The sequence below is a fragment of the Sylvia atricapilla genome, chromosome 1 (genome assembly GCF_009819655.1).
Source record: "Sylvia atricapilla isolate bSylAtr1 chromosome 1, bSylAtr1.pri, whole genome shotgun sequence".
In the NCBI taxonomy this organism is placed as follows: Eukaryota; Metazoa; Chordata; class Aves; order Passeriformes; family Sylviidae; genus Sylvia; species Sylvia atricapilla.
Genome location: NC_089140.1, coordinates 65,605,305 through 65,623,011, shown reverse-complemented (window position 1 = coordinate 65,623,011; position 17,707 = coordinate 65,605,305). Strand labels below are relative to the sequence as shown.

The 17,707-nt window shown below is 38.5% G+C and overlaps 1 protein-coding gene across 1 annotated transcript in view; it reads right to left on the bottom strand.

The window, feature by feature from the left end:
* Window positions 1-253: 253 nt before the first annotated feature.
* The window catches only part of LOC136375450 (orofacial cleft 1 candidate gene 1 protein homolog), a 44,842-nt gene continuing 27,388 nt past the window's right edge, over window positions 254-17,707 (bottom strand). Inside the window, exons 5-7 of the mRNA XM_066341012.1 lie at window positions 7,251-7,337; window positions 4,997-5,080; window positions 254-468 (exon numbers count right to left, since the gene is read on the bottom strand). Of these exons, the coding sequence (XP_066197109.1) occupies window positions 254-468; window positions 4,997-5,080; window positions 7,251-7,337 (386 nt within the window). The remainder of the gene's footprint in view (window positions 469-4,996; window positions 5,081-7,250; window positions 7,338-17,707) is intronic.

Sequence of the window (17,707 nt, the reverse complement as noted above, 5' to 3'; positions counted from 1 at the left end):
ATTGAAACTCAATTGCAATATTACTACATAGCAGTCAGAGATCCTCCACTATTTAGGAAAGAAGGCATGAAGGCAATCTATTTTTATTCACATTGAAATGGAGACAAAGATAAAGCTCCTGCTGTTAGCTTAGGGAAGTGCCAGTCACATAAAGCATACCAATGACAATGGTTATCCTTTCCCCTTTCAATACACGTATCACCGGGCAGAGAAATAGAATTGGGGTGTACAAGGTTAACAAGCCAGCATCATGTTATGAAGCAAGTGATAAAATTGCCTTATAGTTCTTAACTCTGACCTGTTCCAGTGGAAAGCTGCCAAGCAGAATTATGTCATTCTGAACATCCCTCTCAAACTGTTCGATATATGAAGGGATCTCTTCATCTTCAAGCTCCCTGTGAAGGTCACATGCCTTACTGGAGCTGACAGGCATTACAGCGTCCGGAAAATCTTCACTGACGACACGGGCTGCTTGAAACAAAAGTGGCAGATTATCTCTCAGCAAATGGGAGTTCATTCACTGCTTACTACCTTCTCAGTTAATATGCTTGGCCCACCAACACTCCAAGTATTGGAACAGCATCAGTAACACAACTGACAGGTGCCAAGTGCCAGTAGCAGGAAAACTGTCCTCAAGTGCAACATCTGAATTCAGGTACAAATCTAGCATGTGCAGCTTGTTCCTTAGGTACTTTTTTAAAGGTATGATCTACATTTCCACCGGCACTTTGCTCACCTGTTAATCTTAAGGGGCCTGGGATTTGGAACAACTTTGGCATTCCTTCCTGAGGAAGAGGAATAATAACTGCAATTGAATGGGAGTTTACTAGTTTTGAATGGGAGTTTAGATGATCAAGCATCTTTTTCTCAACCCACCTCAAATTATTAGATTCCTTCCCCTAGGTGTATGTGTGCAGCTCCTGCCTGATTTATTGGGTCCAGTTCTGCTCTCACCCAAACCATTCCCCTGCTTTCACTGCAGTGAAGTGTGCAGAACCAAAGGACACATGCATCACATAAATAAAAATAAATCCCATTCATAAAGTCAGCCTTAAAGAGAAACTTTGTCTTTTATCAGTTTAATTAATCATGCAACATTAAGAAAACAGATGTTCTCACGGATATCTGCTACAATAGTAATATTAGTTTGAATCATAAATAATGACAACTATTTTTGCTCAAGTGTCCACATTAGGATCACTGAAAAATAACAGATATCAGATTGCCCACATCTATCTGTCTTGCTTCACATATGTGTAAGCTTTTATAGTTCTCTGTGCCTATCTCTTAAAGAAATTGCCATATCTAGTTATTTGCTTCTCTTTGTCCATCCTGCGACATGAAAGCAGTTAAAAGAGAGGTTTTTTTCTTCACTCTCCTTTGAAGTCTGTAATTCTCTAATGAAGACCAGAAAACGAAAGATAAAACTAAGGCTATTAACATTTCCAGTTTTGCTCACTGCTCATTGTTTAATGACTTTAATTGTTGAACCTCCCGAGTACTTAAATCACCTCGGTGCCACCAACACACAGGAAGTAGGGTGGGTTTTCTATTTAATTACAACAGGATACAATTCAAAATCATGTTGGGGGAAATGTACAGTAGATATAAACAACTCAAACCATTACCTTAGGGTACACATCTCTTCATGCAGCACTTTACAAACCTAATGAAAAGTGATTTGACCTACAACTATTAACTGCAAAAACAAAGCAATATTTACATTTAAATTTATTGTAACATTATGGGTTTGGCTAGGAGAGAGAAAACCCAGGAAGCAGAGGAAAAAGAAACATTGCCAAAAGCAGAAGATGGAGCATCCCTTGTTCCCCTTGATGCTGTGCTGTACACAACGGGCCACATGCTCAGCTGGAATAAATCAGCTGCTTTACTGCTTTCACAGGAGCACTGCAAGTTTACATCCTGGGAAGTCAGTAGATTCCTGTCTCGCAGAGCCATAGTCAAAAAGGGAATAAAACCATTTGGTTCAGAAAGATAAAAATGAAGCAATTAATCAAAATATGCTTTTTCTTTTTTGTCTTTCTTATATTTGTGAGGAATCATATCAAGTGAACTCAGTTTTGGTGGAAGACTTTGAACTCATTAGCACAAGTTTTGTCAAAAACAGCCAAGAAGAAAGGACATTGTCAAAAGCCTTTTCAAGGGAAGCAATTCTGAAAAATAGAAAGATAAATTACAATTTAGGTGTCAAAAATATTTCATTAAAAGATACATATGCTCATTTAAGCAGAGTTGTTAATTTGTCTGAATTGGAAACAAGGAGAGAACAGGGTTAGTTCAGCTGACCTATTCCTTCCACAGTGGCTTTGCAAATAAACTTCTCAAACTTGGTCAGCATCAGGTTGGTCCTTGCTTGAACTGATCCATAGATTGGAGGACTGAGGTGAAACCCCAGATACTTGACCAAAAGAAAAGTAAAATAAATCCTCACTGTACAAAAGTAGCCAGTGTTAGAAATTCTACTACTTTGTATACAGAGGATAAAATGGCTGAAAATTCATTAATGGATTGATTAACTAATTAAAAACTTGCTGCATGAAGTTGTTAGCATGGGCATCAAAAGTTTTTATTGCTTTGTATGTACCTAACCCTGTAAGTCAAGATTTCCTTGTAGCTTAAATCCCTTCAGCACAGGCTGTATTTGCAGATGCTGGGCTGTAATTAATGTAATCTCTCCAGTATTAGCTTAACTGCTTGTGACTTCATTTACTTCTGTATTTGTCCATCAGACAGCTGCAGTTTATATACTGAGATGATAATTTAAAGGGTATATTCAGCAGCAGACTACACCTCAGGATGGGCTCGATGCATAAAGCTGCAACAAACTCCATGTGGAAAAATAATTTTAGCTGCCTGGTTCAGAAAACTGTATACAAATTGTATCTAAAACAGTTCAGTGCTGAAGGCTTATGCACCTTCAAATAACTAAAATTCTGGAAAATTTGGCACTTCAGTTTTTTGGTTCTTTCCAATGAACAATATAATAGAAATTACTTTTTATGGCACTCATGTATTATCATTAAAAATATTAATGGATCACAATCTTATATTGACAAAAAATGCAAGGCATAAATATGTAGTCGATATCTTTAAAAAGAAACAGCAAATGTTGTCTTTTAGGTTCCCTTATAATATGAAATAACACATAACACAAGAGTGACCAACAGGTTACTCAGTGACAAAATGCTTTAAATATACAATTATATAAATTCTGAGCCAAGTTCTTTCCTTTCCTTTGGGGATCATGTATTAATTAGGACTACATGACTATGTGATTTTTCAGTTCAGTGGCCAAATGAAGAAACGAAGCAGTTCTGTAAGAGTAGAACCAAATGAATCCTAGTTTTCTATGGTTTTTCTTATGCCTAATAAGGGTCAAACTCCCATGTTAGCTTTTCCCTCAATGGAGACATTAATAATGCTTGTCTGCTCTGCTCAACTGCCCACTTCCATAAAACTGGTAGGGAAGTCATACCTGTGAGACTTACTCTCTGTTAAAACAAAAAGGGTTGGAAGTGATCAACTAGTTCAAATACTGGGAGGAAAAAACACAGGCAGAAATAAACACACCCTGATATATGCACAGAGGTGGAAACTGCACAAGCTTCACCTCCCCAGGAAAACCTCTCTTTTCTGGATTTGCTTCACCCAAGCAAAGAAAAGCAATAAATTTAGCTAGAACAGTGCGCAACCTCACCCATAGACTAGCTCTGATACCCATCATGGCACTTTCAAGCAATAAAAGCAGCAAGACACAGCTGGAGGCACAAGAGAGCAGTGGCCTGCAGTGTGTGCCCCATCTGCTCCCCCAGCCTACATTGGGGGCTCTGATGTACACATGGGGTGTGAGACACACATTCTGATTACATTTGTTCGCCCCAGAATTGACAGTAACATAGAACAATTGAGATCTTGCTAATAACTTGTTAAAGGTTTTTGCTTTAATCTATCTGCATGAATTTAGTTGTGATGGTTGCACTTTTTTCCCCCCCTTGCGTTTGAAACGAGCTAAAATGGGTTTCAAAGATGTTACTGATATGACCAGTGTCAGTTCAAGAGATTTTGCAACCCTAGGCAAATAAAAACATTTGCCTCTTCTAGAACAAAGTTGCTTGTAAGCTAAATAGTCATAAAACAAGTTGCAGCTCCTGGAGCTCCAGCGCCGTAGGCAACCGCCTGCTCTGCCTCTCTGACAGAGTAGGCCTGTGTATTGCTGAAATACAACAGGAAGCCTCATGCAGGTACAAAGCACGCAAAATAACTTTGCACAAAAGACATCTGCTGAAAAAGGAGAGGGTGGATGGGCAAAAAATACGAGGGTAGCTCTGAGCTGGGCTTGTACAAACGTCACTTCTCCCAGGACGAACCAGAGGAGAGCAGCACACATGGGCCTTGTGTAAAGGCTGTAAAGGTAAAGGTCTTGTGAATCAATCAGGTTTTATGTAATGCTTGTGTAAGTAAGTGAAACCAAAGTAAGGCTGTTCACGTGAGGTGAAGAAATCTCTTCTCATATGCTTCATTGTTTTTACTGTAGATGGAACATCAATTCGTATCTTCTAACAAAGCCACAGAAAACACTTTCCTACTCATCTGTTAGTGTAAATCCTTGCATAGATAACCTGAAACAGTGTCACATGACCCATGCATCAGACAAATTGCCCATCCATTTATCAGTTTAAATAAGGATTTCTAGATTTGAACACATAAGCAAAGCTATTTCCAGTCTTCCTTCTTAAGTGTGGAATTCAACATGCAGTGAAGCAATCTAGACAAAGCATGCCACTTAAGTTACAGTTAAAACCACATAAACATGACACAAAACAAAAACATTTGGAGAAAAAGACCTTACAGAATTGCATTAAAATCATCATCCCTTTGACTTCTGAGTTCAAGGGGATGGATTACCCTCTCTCCTCCCCACATGCAGACTCAAAAGAATTTTATTTTTCTTTATGCAACTGACTTTGTTATTTACCTTGGAAGTCCAGCATCTTGTTTTCTTCATCTAGAAGTTTCATGAGTTTAGAGTACAGGATGTGCTCATCAAATTTCACAGGATCTTAAAAAAACAACAGTGAAACAGCTATAGTTTCTTCCAGTAGTATTTCAGGAAATACTATTTTAAATGAAAAGTAAATATATAAAAAACCAAAAGTTAGGAAGTCCTTTGACACTTGAAGATAGTTTTTACAGTGCTAGTTTCATAGCTCAGAATAAAATTAGAGTCACTTGTTTGATGTAAGACAATTCAAAATAAAAAATATAGCTACATACTTGTAAATGGTGGGCAATATTACGTGTTGATCTGGACTGAAACTGGTTTATAAATTCTGCCAATACAGTAGCTGAAATGACTGCCACTTCCGCCAGGAAAAAGGAGCCAAACAGGGATCCTGGTTCATAAGTGTTGACAAATCAGAGTGCTTAAGTTACTCTGTGCAGAAGTGCAGAAGGCACCTCTGGAATCCATCTAGCCCAGTTCCCTCTGCTCCAACACAGCCAAGTTGCCCAGGACCATATCCAGGCACCTTCTGAATGTCTGTAAGGTAAACGTTTTGCTCTTGTCAGAGGTATTGGTAAATATAGCATTATATTGCTCTATAGAGGTCCACACAGCCAATCTGGGGCTGGTACTGTTGCTATTTGACTTTTACTGAGCAAGTGTTATCCCAACCTTTGAATAACATTTTTGCCAGGGAGACAAAGGAGGACCACCAAAACCTCTCTACACTAAACCCTGGAAGTCAATCAACGAAGACCCTGTTCCAAATTCTAAAATAAATAAATATCTAAAACCCCCACCACACAATACAAAATCAGCATTTATGGGTAAGTTTATCACTCAGCCTCTTCAACAAACTCAAGAGAATGCTTCCTCCCAATGAGAACTGTATTTCCGTATATCCCTTATGTCACCACTCTGTCCGTACATGATTTCAGGCATACATGCACAGATACATAAATCTAATCTGCTTTTCATTCTCTGGTTATGAAGCAGATCATGACTCATAAAGCCTTTTCATAAGATGAACCAAGGCAGGACCAACAGGAAAAAAAAAATCTTTCCTTTAAAAACTCAGAGCCAGAAGTTGACTTCCAAAGTCAACTTCCAAAGTATTACAGTGCTATCCTATACAATGAATGGGGAAATTATTTGGATTAGATGTAATTCATCCTTGATCAACCTTGATTTTTTTTTTCACCAAAACACAGTAATTCAAGTTAGCTATATGCAATAGGGCCTGCTTTTTTCAGTCACACAAGTTTTGTCTCAGAAGTTTGAAACTTCCACATGTGCTCAAAGTCTCTTGTGACTTTCAGAAGAGAACAACTTTGAGACCCTTTATGATAGATAACTTCTTTTAGATCTGACTACAGCTGTGCATCCAGAGAGTCCCTGCAGCACAAATAAGCACAGGCTTTTGGAAAGCAAAGGGGTAGCAAGGTGCGGCAGGAGCTGGCTCTCGCGTGCTATCGGCTTGTTAGTGCTTAACAACAGGAGCCGGGCCAAGGCACTCAGTGCATGGCTAAGCACTTCATTACCATGATGATGCTCTTACTTAAGTTCATGCAAATTCAGGCAGGCCCGTTTCCCACCCTTTTTTATCTAAAAGCCGTGACAGCAGAGGAGAATTTCCTCTGCTAGACAATACCTCCTGGTTAATCTCCCTCATACCTATGCATAACTTCTGTTCTTCCAGCTCTGCAGCCACACCCTCCCACTGGTTGCTATCGCCCACAGAGAGCAAAACTAAACATCTCGACTAAACTGGCAAAAAAGAAAACCAGAAAAGCCTCCTCGTGCACTTTTACGCACTCTGGGGTCTCCTTCTGATAGGCAAACACACATTCAACTCCGTAATAAAATTGCTCTCCAAGGAGGACTTTGCGAGCAGGATTGTGAAAAAGTTACAGCTTAGCACTCAGTTCTGGAGTAACTTCATTAATTAAAAAGAACACAGCGTAGACAATGCTCTGGCAGCGTGCTTCATTTTGCTACAGTAGGAGAGTGAATACAGAATAGTCTCATTTTTACCTGCCCATTAACTCATTGTCCTTGATCAAAGTCTGTGTATACTGCCTATCCTGTTCAGAGCAGTTAAGGTTTGGAATTTAAATGGTAAACCTCAATATTTAAATAGAACTGCATATGTGATCTCTGACACCTCATTTTCATGAATGGAAAAGAATATTCTGACACCAAAATTACATACTTAATTCTGCCTCACCTTCCTCACTGACCTCCATCCCACACTGCCTTGGGTTTATTTCCTCACCCATCAATGGGTCAAAGTAATTTCTTCTGTATTCATTTCCTGTGGAAAGCACATGAAGTAAGGGTCAGCGATTATTAGAAGCACATGAACTAAAATGTTAATTTTGAAATCGACACCAGCAAGCAAAGGGGCATTTTTTTGCTACTTTACAAGCTTAATTTTTTTAACAAGTCCTCTAAGCCTACTGGTACTGCAATTATCATCTTGTGAAAGGTCAGAAAAGGTAATTCTGGAAACAAGTGCACTTTATGTTACTTTTTCTCAGGAACTAATGAAAAAAATCTCAAATTTAGATGGTAGAAAGATAAAAAAAAAATTTAAATACCCAATGTAAGCCAAATTATTCCTGAAACACACCGTACAAGAGAATTTTCCATACTGAAAAGGAATTTGTATTTCACAGCTGACCTCTCCAATTTCAACAGTTTTAAATTTCACCACTGAGGTTTCAACGTCTGGTGCATCTTTAATACTGTATTGAACCAGAGAAGTGTTTAATTACAGAGGAGATACCAAGATGCTGCCTCATTAATCTGAACAGCAATTATGTTCACTTGGGCTAGGTAACCAATCCAAGATTTTGATGGGATAAACCTAGTCATTTTAGTACTTAGATATTTCAACAGCTACTTTTATCTGCTCTTCAAAAAAATAAACAAATTTACCAAAAATATCCTCTGCTAGAATTATCATAAAATTATGCAGTATCTAGCTGCCTAGAAAAACTCATGGTAAAAGCCAGAAGAATTTTCCTTACACAAGGAGGAGAGGGCAGGCTTTTTCCTCAAAATATATCTTTTCTTCAGCAAAAGCACTATGCTCTATTAAAACATGTTCACTGGGTTTGCAAACACTGTAAATTGTTATTGAACAGGGGGAAAAAAGTAAAATAATTAACTCCATAACAAATGTTTTAATTGCTTGAATAGACATGGATGCATATCCTGGAAAACACATAAAAGCTAAATCTTTGAGGGGGTTAATTCATCCAAGATACACTACAGTTGTCTACAGTGTATTTGTTTTAGGATCAAAAATAATCCAAGCAGCAGCTCCTTTTCAGAGACTAAATGAAACTTTGATATGAAACTAGGTTTAATTTATATTTCTGGACTGGCACATTTTGACTGTCAGTCTCTGTTCCTTCAATGTAGTAAGTACAAGAACTGAAAATTTGCTTTACCTTGAGGTCTCAATAAAGAAAAAATAAATGAGTTTCATTTTTGTTACTTTATCTGTCAACAACTACTAGGCTGGTATGAATCTTGGCAGTATGTAATCAAAGTCTTATGTACTGCAATAACAGAGCCATTCTACCTTATTCACTGTAATTGTTTTTCTCTAGCACAAAGCACCATGATGTTATATGAACACCCCTTCACATGTTGCTAAAATAATTCACCTACGTGCTAAAAAAGAAAATGATGATGCATTTCTTTATTCAATTACATCACAGCTGTAAATGTAAATTGTTGGAATGTGTTTAGCACCCATACAAAAAATATTCAGCTATGGCATAGGCTTTTTGCACACAATCTTACTATTATAGCTGCTTTTATAAAATTTTAATATCCCATGTGAGTCTGGTGTGAAACTTTGAGGAGTAGACTTTTGGGCAACTCTTCTGGACAGAATAATTGGCATTTAGGAGGAAGTGTCATGTTATATTTGAGTCTGCAAGGCATGGAAACCATTATTCCAAAAAAAAGAGATGCATTGACAAATACCATTAAGTAGCTTGCTCTCTGGTCCTCTTTAAAAAAAGTGAACAACTTCTTTTAAAAATAACACTTTGAGAAGTATGAGATATTTTGTCCAGGGCTTTGGCTCTGTCAGAACCATACACAGCTGGTGACAGACAGTTATGCAGAAGGAAAAAGAACCACCAGGCTTGATTTCTTCAGAGCAACATACACACTTCAAAACTTACATAAGCAGAACAAGTGGTAAACAGAACAACCTCCTTGCGGTGATTTTATAGATAACAAGCCATTTTAAACTGCAGGACTCCACAGGAAACTTTTATTGAGGCTTTCATAAGAGCTGAATCACTCAAACTTTAGGTCACTGCTCTGGGCAGGGGATGATGCTGTTTGTGGGTTTCTTGGTCTTTTTTCCCCCTCAACTCAACACACACCTTGATAAGTGGTGTGACCAGGACATCTTGGCTCTGGGCAGGTCCTAAAATTATTCAGGGGCAGTGGGAGTTGCTTTAGCTTCAAAATACAAAATTATCAATTTTAGTCAACAAAACACACTGCCCAAGGCATTTTGCTAATAACATTTTGTGAGCATGTGAACAGATTACTAATCATTTCACATTTGCTTTTGGAAATATTTGAAAGCATATAACATGTAAATTAACAGTCCACTAAGGAATTCACATTGCTCTGCTTTGTGGTATAAACACAGTAAATGTTAATACAGAGCTTGCTTGTAGGTATTTTGAACAGGACCACATAGTTTGGTGCTTTCAACACAGCAAGTTACTTTGACAACCTGCTCCCAAAAAGACCTGGCCACGTTTAGAAACTTGTGTCTTTCCTTTGATGCAGCAGTTCCCTCAAACCCATTAGCTCAATTTGAAGTCCAGCTCATCCTTCAAAATTGTGTTATTTCATGTGGAAAAAACAATGGATAATTCAGGAAATCAGAACTGAAATGAAAACCCACAAATTATCTATACATTAAAATAAAAATGGAAAGAAGGGTGTTGGCACAACAGTGACCAGATGGGAATTAATACAGTTTAATTAAAGCAAGAGGAGTTGCTAATAAAATTAGCATAATCCTTGGATGCAGCCCATGGGACTGTACATGAATTACTAGGACTGGATGAAACTTAAAAGATGGCTTTTAAACTAAGATGTCTGTAGTCAATTATGCCATCTATGTCCTGAGAATACCACACAGGAAAGGCATGACTATGCTGAATTTCTATGTTGTCCTCTACTCCACAGAGAGATCCGATAGTCTGTACCAATTACACATGAAAAGTATAGCACAGAATTTGGATAACAAGCAATTATTCCATTTATGTTGTATTACTTATCTAGATTTTTAGTTTAATGAAAGAACAGACAAAACTCTGTTGGATTTGTGAAGTGCCTCCAAATCAAAGTCAAAATTAAGGAATTATCAATAGCCAGATGACTGACTACTAAAAGCTTGAATAAACAATTACTGGTGCTTTTTTTCAGAGTGAACCAGGTTTTTCAGGGTAAAAGAAAAAATTTGGCATGAGGCATCTTTCTTTAGAAGACAGTATGTAGATTATGGTCTGCACAAAGTTGCCATGAAAATGGACAAATCCATTCTCAGAGAGCAACATGGTTCAACACATGTCTACCAATGACTTGGGAGAACATCACTGGACATTACTAAGGCAACTCATAAATGCATTTTGCATCAGATAGAATAAGAGAGAGGCGTTTTGGAAAGATGAAATTCCAGCCTGAGACAGCATTTTGACCCAAAGTGGTTTTGAAACATAGTGATGCAGCTGGGAATGGAGAAGAGTAGTCCTCCTTTCCCACACCTGATTTAAAGCATTGATTTCAGCTGCAATTCCTATTAGGGAACATCATAGCAAATACTCACATTCTCTATTCAACAGAACTGGACTTATTTCCCTGGGGATACTTTTCATTTTACTTAGCAGACAAGGCCCTTTGGGCAGCCCAGACTGAAGGCTCCATGATAATGTATTTCCCCACTTCTTTATGAGAGCCAAAGCAGTGTCCTGGGGTCAGACATGAATATCCTCAAAGAAGAGTGACCACATCAACTTAGCCAGGAAGAACCAAGACTTGGGATTAGAAGGAAGGGAAAGCAAGGGTTCTACTTCCAGCATTTCCAACTACTTAATTTACCCTGCCTCGAGTGATGATGAGTTATGTGACTAGCATTCCCACCCACCTGTTTTCATGATTCAGTATCTACATCGATAAAGTTTGATATCTATTAGTTATTTATTTGAGCCCTTGATTCTATTTTTTACTTCGAAAAAATCTATAAAGAAATCTTAAAAAAATATTCAAAAGGACTAAAGAATAAGAGAGGAGAAAGAAGCCTTTCACCTTAAAAAGAATCTCACAGAATTCAGAAGCAAAGAAAAATCATCAATGCAAACTGCATAAATACTAGGATTTCCTGCACAGTGAAAAGCTGAATGGGTTTCCAGTTAATTTATAAGTTCTTATTTCATAGAGGCAGTGATTTAAAAGAGGAAAATAATGTAGCAAAATTTGAAACGTTCATAAGAAAAAAAATTGAGTTTTTACTCCAAAATTTTGTGTTGCTAGAATTACTCATATCCAAATGTTATGAAGATGCTAAAAATAAAACCATAGTCTTGTAGAACATAGTGAAATAATATGCAGTCCAGAAAACTGTGCTAACTTCCCATTCTCATTTTTTCAAGGAAAATAAAAGAATTAATGTTAGTCAGAAGCTATACTTTTAGTTTGGGTGCTTAATTATTATTACTGACCCAGGATATTGGTCGCATTTACCTCAGCTTATGTCCATTTGAGATATACATATCTAACCTTATTTTCTATATTATATGTATAGATAAATATTTTCTGTGTAGATCTAAAACAAGATTCCTGGGGGTGTAACTTAATTACAGAGTATCAAATATATGGAAGAGCGGTAGGGGTTTTTACACAGAGCTTCTAATTTTCAATAATAGCAAGCAGTATTCAGTGAAAAATTACATGTTAATGGCACTTTCCTACTGAAGAGCACTAAGCTAGTGACTGGGGAGTAGATTTTATCTTGAAAACACAGCTTGTTAAACACCACCAACACCAGACAACTTCCCGGTTTTTAAAAATATGTTTTAAAGGTATCACATGTCATTCTCCTTATCCTCAGCAGACACCGTAGGTAATGAGGAAATCAGATAACTGTGTCTTATGTTCATACTGCAAGCCTTGAGTAAACTCACTTGTCAGCTTTGACAGGACACTGGCAAAGGGGCTGTTCCTGAGCCTGAGCAGAGCAGATCGTGCTGCGCCTGCCCCGACCCCTTGAAAAACACCGCATCGCACCCATGGTACCCACAGTTTTTAGCCCCCACTCCACTCCTGCAAGACTTACTGCCTTCTCTGCTGTTTAAGCAAAGGTACAGCATGGAAATTAGTTCTTTTTCCCTTTTTTCTTTTCCTGCAGGCAACATAGGGCACTGTGCCAAGGGATGCCAGTGTGAGACCTGCTGCTTTTCCTGGGGAAACGCTGTTGGTCGAGGGCGTGAGAAAAAGATTTACTGATGATGATGGAGTTAATTTAGGCACAGTATTAGATAATGTGACACATGTCAATGGGGAAAATAGATACTAAGCTCTCCCAGGCTGACAGGCTTGGCTGGTCCCACTATATGCCAGTGAGGGAACTTGCCAAATTTTGAGGATCTGACAGCACTATTAGGAAGCAAACAATTTCCAAGTGTAATATATTAGCCTTAAAAACATATACTCAGACACATTCTGAAAAAGTATATTCCCAATTATAAAATGCATCCATTCTTCACAATTCTTCTCCCCCTACCTTTCACAAATTCAATTTTAGCACATTACTTAGATGAGTGGTGTGGTATCCCTGTTAAAATTGCATGCAATGGATCACGTTTTGCACACTACATTACACCTTGTGCCGTTCTGCTGATTTCAATTGGATTACACATTGTGTAATTCAACGCAAAATTACTTCCAATGACAACTCTCTTATTCCTATGCATACATGGTGATCCATCATGCCCGGCATACCAAGTTTGGCATTTCCATTTCAAAATCCCTGTTGGAATCAGAAAGCATGGAACCACATACATAGAACTTGAATTATTAGATATAAACTTTGCCATTGTTTAAGGAAAAAAGCGTACAGTTTTGATTCATATTTCTGGTCCCATGCTTTATGCAAATCACTTCATCCAACACAAATCAGCAGTGTTGCAAGCTCCCATTTCCTTCACGTGCAACACAAACATGAATTTACAGCAGATGCCTATTTTTTCACCTGTATTTACTGTCTCTCCAATGGGTTCTTACCACTTCTTTGGAATAAAATTAGACCCTGTTCAAAAAGTGTCAGCCTCTAGTTCTCTATAAACAGACTGAACCCAATGCAGTTGCTGACACTTTTAACAAGTCTGATATCCCACATGGCTCCTTCACAAAGCTCTGTTTTGTCTACATGTTCCTACATCAAGGTCCTTGCCTGGTTATATTCTTGAGCAAGGAAGGCCTTATATTGTCCTGACACATTTGAACAACCTTTGTCAGTAACTTCATTAGCAAAGGCTTTTCTCTACTCTAGCTTTTGATAAAGGAGCAGAGATGCTATGCTTTACAGTGGGATTTTCCCTGTAGGACACATGCAGCACTGTGTTAGGTACACCCAGCCTAGCTCTGCAGTTGGAGGTGATGCAGCAGAGATCCACACAGACACTAATTTTCTCCCAGAAGCAGTATAGCCAGGCTAATGTCATTCTGTACCTGGGCTAATTAGAAGAATAGTTCCTGGTCTTCAATTGAAAAAGCTTTCTTTCCTTCCTTTTTTTATTTCCTTTTCTCTCCCCCCCTCAGATGTTGTTAATCTCTGTGGGCAAATTTATTGGAGCATGATATGAGATGTTAACAGTGGCTGTTGCAGATAAAATGGTAGAATTAATTAGAGCTTTTGATTTTAGGAGATAATCTAGTTTTGAAAAAAGATTTGTGTATTGGGGATAATAGGGGAAAAAATGAATGCTTCTTGTCATCTGGAGACAATTTTAACTTGAATCATCAATATTTAGGGTCAGACTGCCTCAAGCCATTTACAAGTGCACAGCATACAGGAGAACACAATTAGCCTTTCCTTTATCTTCCTTGCAAAAGGTGCAGAGTATCACAGTCTCCAAAGGTGTCCATGCAGCCACCAGCTACAAGGTAGGCCATGCAGTGGGAATATGCTCAAAAATCCCCATCCCTGAATTCTGCAGCTTGCATGTGCAGTTGACACCGCAGGAAGATCACATTCTAATTTGATCTGACATATATTCTCTCTGTATGGTTGGGCTGGAAATTTTACCTATCTTGTGGCAATGTGAACAGTGCTATCCCATGGGGTTCTTCTCAGCACTAGCTAGACCAAATTTGTGCACTACTGTGATGAACACTAAAAAGCACAAACTGGTATAAGGCACTTAAGGCAGTTGGACTTTTTCTGGCAACGGCAGCAAAGGAAAAAATGTACTGAATGCTAAAATACAATAACATCTGCTTTACAGGCCTACAGTAAAATGCTAAGTACAGTAGCCCTGTGTTCAGGGATTGCTTGTGACATACATCATCCATCTGAAGTTGAGCAATTGCACTTGTCTTTTGCTGTCAGACAAAGATGGAATAATTCCTAGAAGTTTGGTGCTCTTGTCATGACATTTTGCTGGAAGTCCATTGCTGGGCAGAGACTTTACCTAGTCAGCTTGAACTTTAGGACAATCTACAATGTTTTTTGGGTTTAAATGCCTCTGGGGAAAAGAAAAAAACTGATATCGGTTCACCTTGAGATCAAAGGTCTGAAACTTGATGAACTGGTAGACACAGGTTCTTGAAGATTTGGGTGATGGAACCCCAAATCTTGGATGTTTTTTCCCCTGGAAAATATGTCCATTAGACCTTCCATTGGGATGGCCATCATGAAAACCTCTGCAATTCAGTGTTTGATAAGGGGGAAAAAGGCAGAAGGCTTGGCTGGACAGAGCCATGAGGAAACTGACTATTTTAAGAAATAAAAAAAATAAAAAAATGCACACTTTTGCAAGTATAAAGCTGCTGCTCGATGAATTAATTTCACAAGCAATATGTGAAAGAAATGAAGGTGATGGGAGCAATCAGCAAAAAGTCAGCATAAAATCCAGAAGAGAAAATAGAATAAAAACCAATTAGTTGGCTGAAAAACCAGGAGATTAATCTGAGTAAATAGTCAGGCAGTTCCCCTGGGTCATTATAACATTTAACAACAGTACCAGGACTTCCCTGATGATGAAGAGCAAAGAGCAGAAAGAGTTAGTCAGTGACCTAGTCCTGAACGACAGGCTACCAGTGGTGATAAAATCTGGAATTTTGTCCATCATGAAAAATAGAACAAGGAAAGATATGGAATGGCCTAATGAAAAGAAGAATGGACTAAGGATCAGAGGTTTTATTTCTCTTGAAGGTCTGCATGGAGACAGCAGAAAAGGTCTCATGCTCTGCCCCAGCTTCCCCACAAGCAAAGGATGCAGGAGCCTTGCACTTTGAATCACAACAATAGCCCCCACCAATCTAATTTGAAAGGTGAAATAGTCTCTAAACAAAAAAATCAAAAAGTTTTAATAAACTTCTTGCAAACAAGAACCAGTCTGCAGACTCTTCTTTCTAGTAGATATTATGTTATGGGAAAAAAGAAAAATGAAAACACACGTGAAATGAAAAGAACAAAATGAAAAATGAAAAGAAAAAAAAATGAAAAATATATGTGAATTAAGTTCTTTGGGGACAGATGCAGATAATTTACAATGTCATGGGCCTTTCCCTTTGCTATTTAATCTCCAGGTAATAGGTGTTTTGTAGATGAGCTCCTCATGCAAATAGCCAAATTCCAGGAACAGGATTTAAGGCTGTCTTGAACATGTAGCTGACTACTCACACTACTTCCCAGTACACGTAGTATGGAGGTGTGCAAGAAGGCATCTCAAAGTAGGTGGAGGTTTTTCTAGAGAGCACTTCCCTCTGGCAATTGCTGACAGAGGAACAGTCAGTGACACTGTTGCCAGGTGGAGGAAATGATAGCAACCCCTGTGGCTATTATTTGCTGCCATTAACAGCATGGGTGATAGGTGGAAAGATAATGGAAAGGCAATGCCATCTCTCTGCCTTGCCTGCCAGTGCTTAGCCTGAAAACCCAGTCTGATGTTTATATAGTGTTCTCGACCTGTAATCTGCTAAATCCCATGATTAAATAATTTTGCTCAAGGTTATAACTGGTTTTAAGTTGTACAGTTTAACACCAAGGCTTGGAATTGACAAATGCCATTCCCCATTGAGTAAGCAACTGAACTTAAGCCTGAGGGCTGAGAGCTGGAAGAACAGCCAACAGCTGTGAAGGAACGCTACTCCAAAAACGAAGAGGATTTTACTAGCATCTGGGGAAGAGGAGAAAAGGGAAAGGAAGTGGTGTAGAGTCTAAAACATTTTTTTTTACATGGACTATGCTGTTGTGCTTGGTGTGTGGGCACACCCTCCTACAGAAATAGCTTCCAGCATGGAGTGCAAGTCTTGCATCCCAGGCGGAAAAAAGGGAGAATTCTGTGTTCTCTCTTGTGAGCTGCATAATGGTTCCTGGGAGCAGAGGGGGCAAGAGAGAATGCTGTGGGAATGTTTCCCCTGTTGTAGCAAATGGCAGTACTGTTCAACACCATGTCTCTTTTTTGCAATGAGCTGAAATGGCACCAGCTATGCAAAGCATCTATGAACTTGGATCAGAAGAAGGTAGGCTCAAAGAACTGATCCCTTGGCTTCTGGAGGACCCAGACCTCAACAGATTGATGGATGAAGGCAGAAACTACCTGTAGACCTAGTCTCCACTGAGGACTGTGAAATATGACTATTTATACATGACTTACATTAATGCGATACTGTGTTTACCTGTGCAGGTGGCTTTTCTCTTTCCCTCTTTTATGAAGAATTGTTAAACTTGGAAATGGAGAAAATTAGCTTCTGAGATACCTGAAGATTTTGTCCCAGATTTCAGTCTTGAAGATGTTGGCTTATTAGCAGCCCTTGATAAATTTTAACTTGTCCCTGTGATTGCCAAACAAGTGCTGACACAAGTTATACTAAGAATAATTTAATGCAAGGTTAGACCAGATGATCTCTAGAGATATTTTCCAATCTACATTTTTTTATGATGGTATAAACGGATGATTACTTTTTAATAGCTGCTTGACTTAGAGACAGAGCTATGTGAACAACTGATCTTTTGGTTAACTGGATGAACAGACTGTTGAGAAGGGAGAGACAGTGTTGGGAAACAAAATCTTCCAACTCTCGGCAAGCTTTCCTCTCCCATTACAGAAACATTTAGCATTGTCTCAAGGCATTGCATTCCAGGCAAAATGGAACAATTTCTCCTCTTTTCACAAAGACTATATTCAGCTAGGGTTTTTTTGAACAAAATGTTACTTAGGATGAAAAATCAAAATGTTTAAAAACGCATTTCAAGGTTTTAAAAAAATGTGTTGTTTTCTTGAGGGAACTATTCATGAATTTCTGAAGAGGCAACTGAAAGCATGGATAGTCTCCAGCGAGCCCGACTTCATTTTTTGCCAGATAGACTATTTCATTAAAAAACAATCAATCCCTTTGTCTGCTTAATCACTG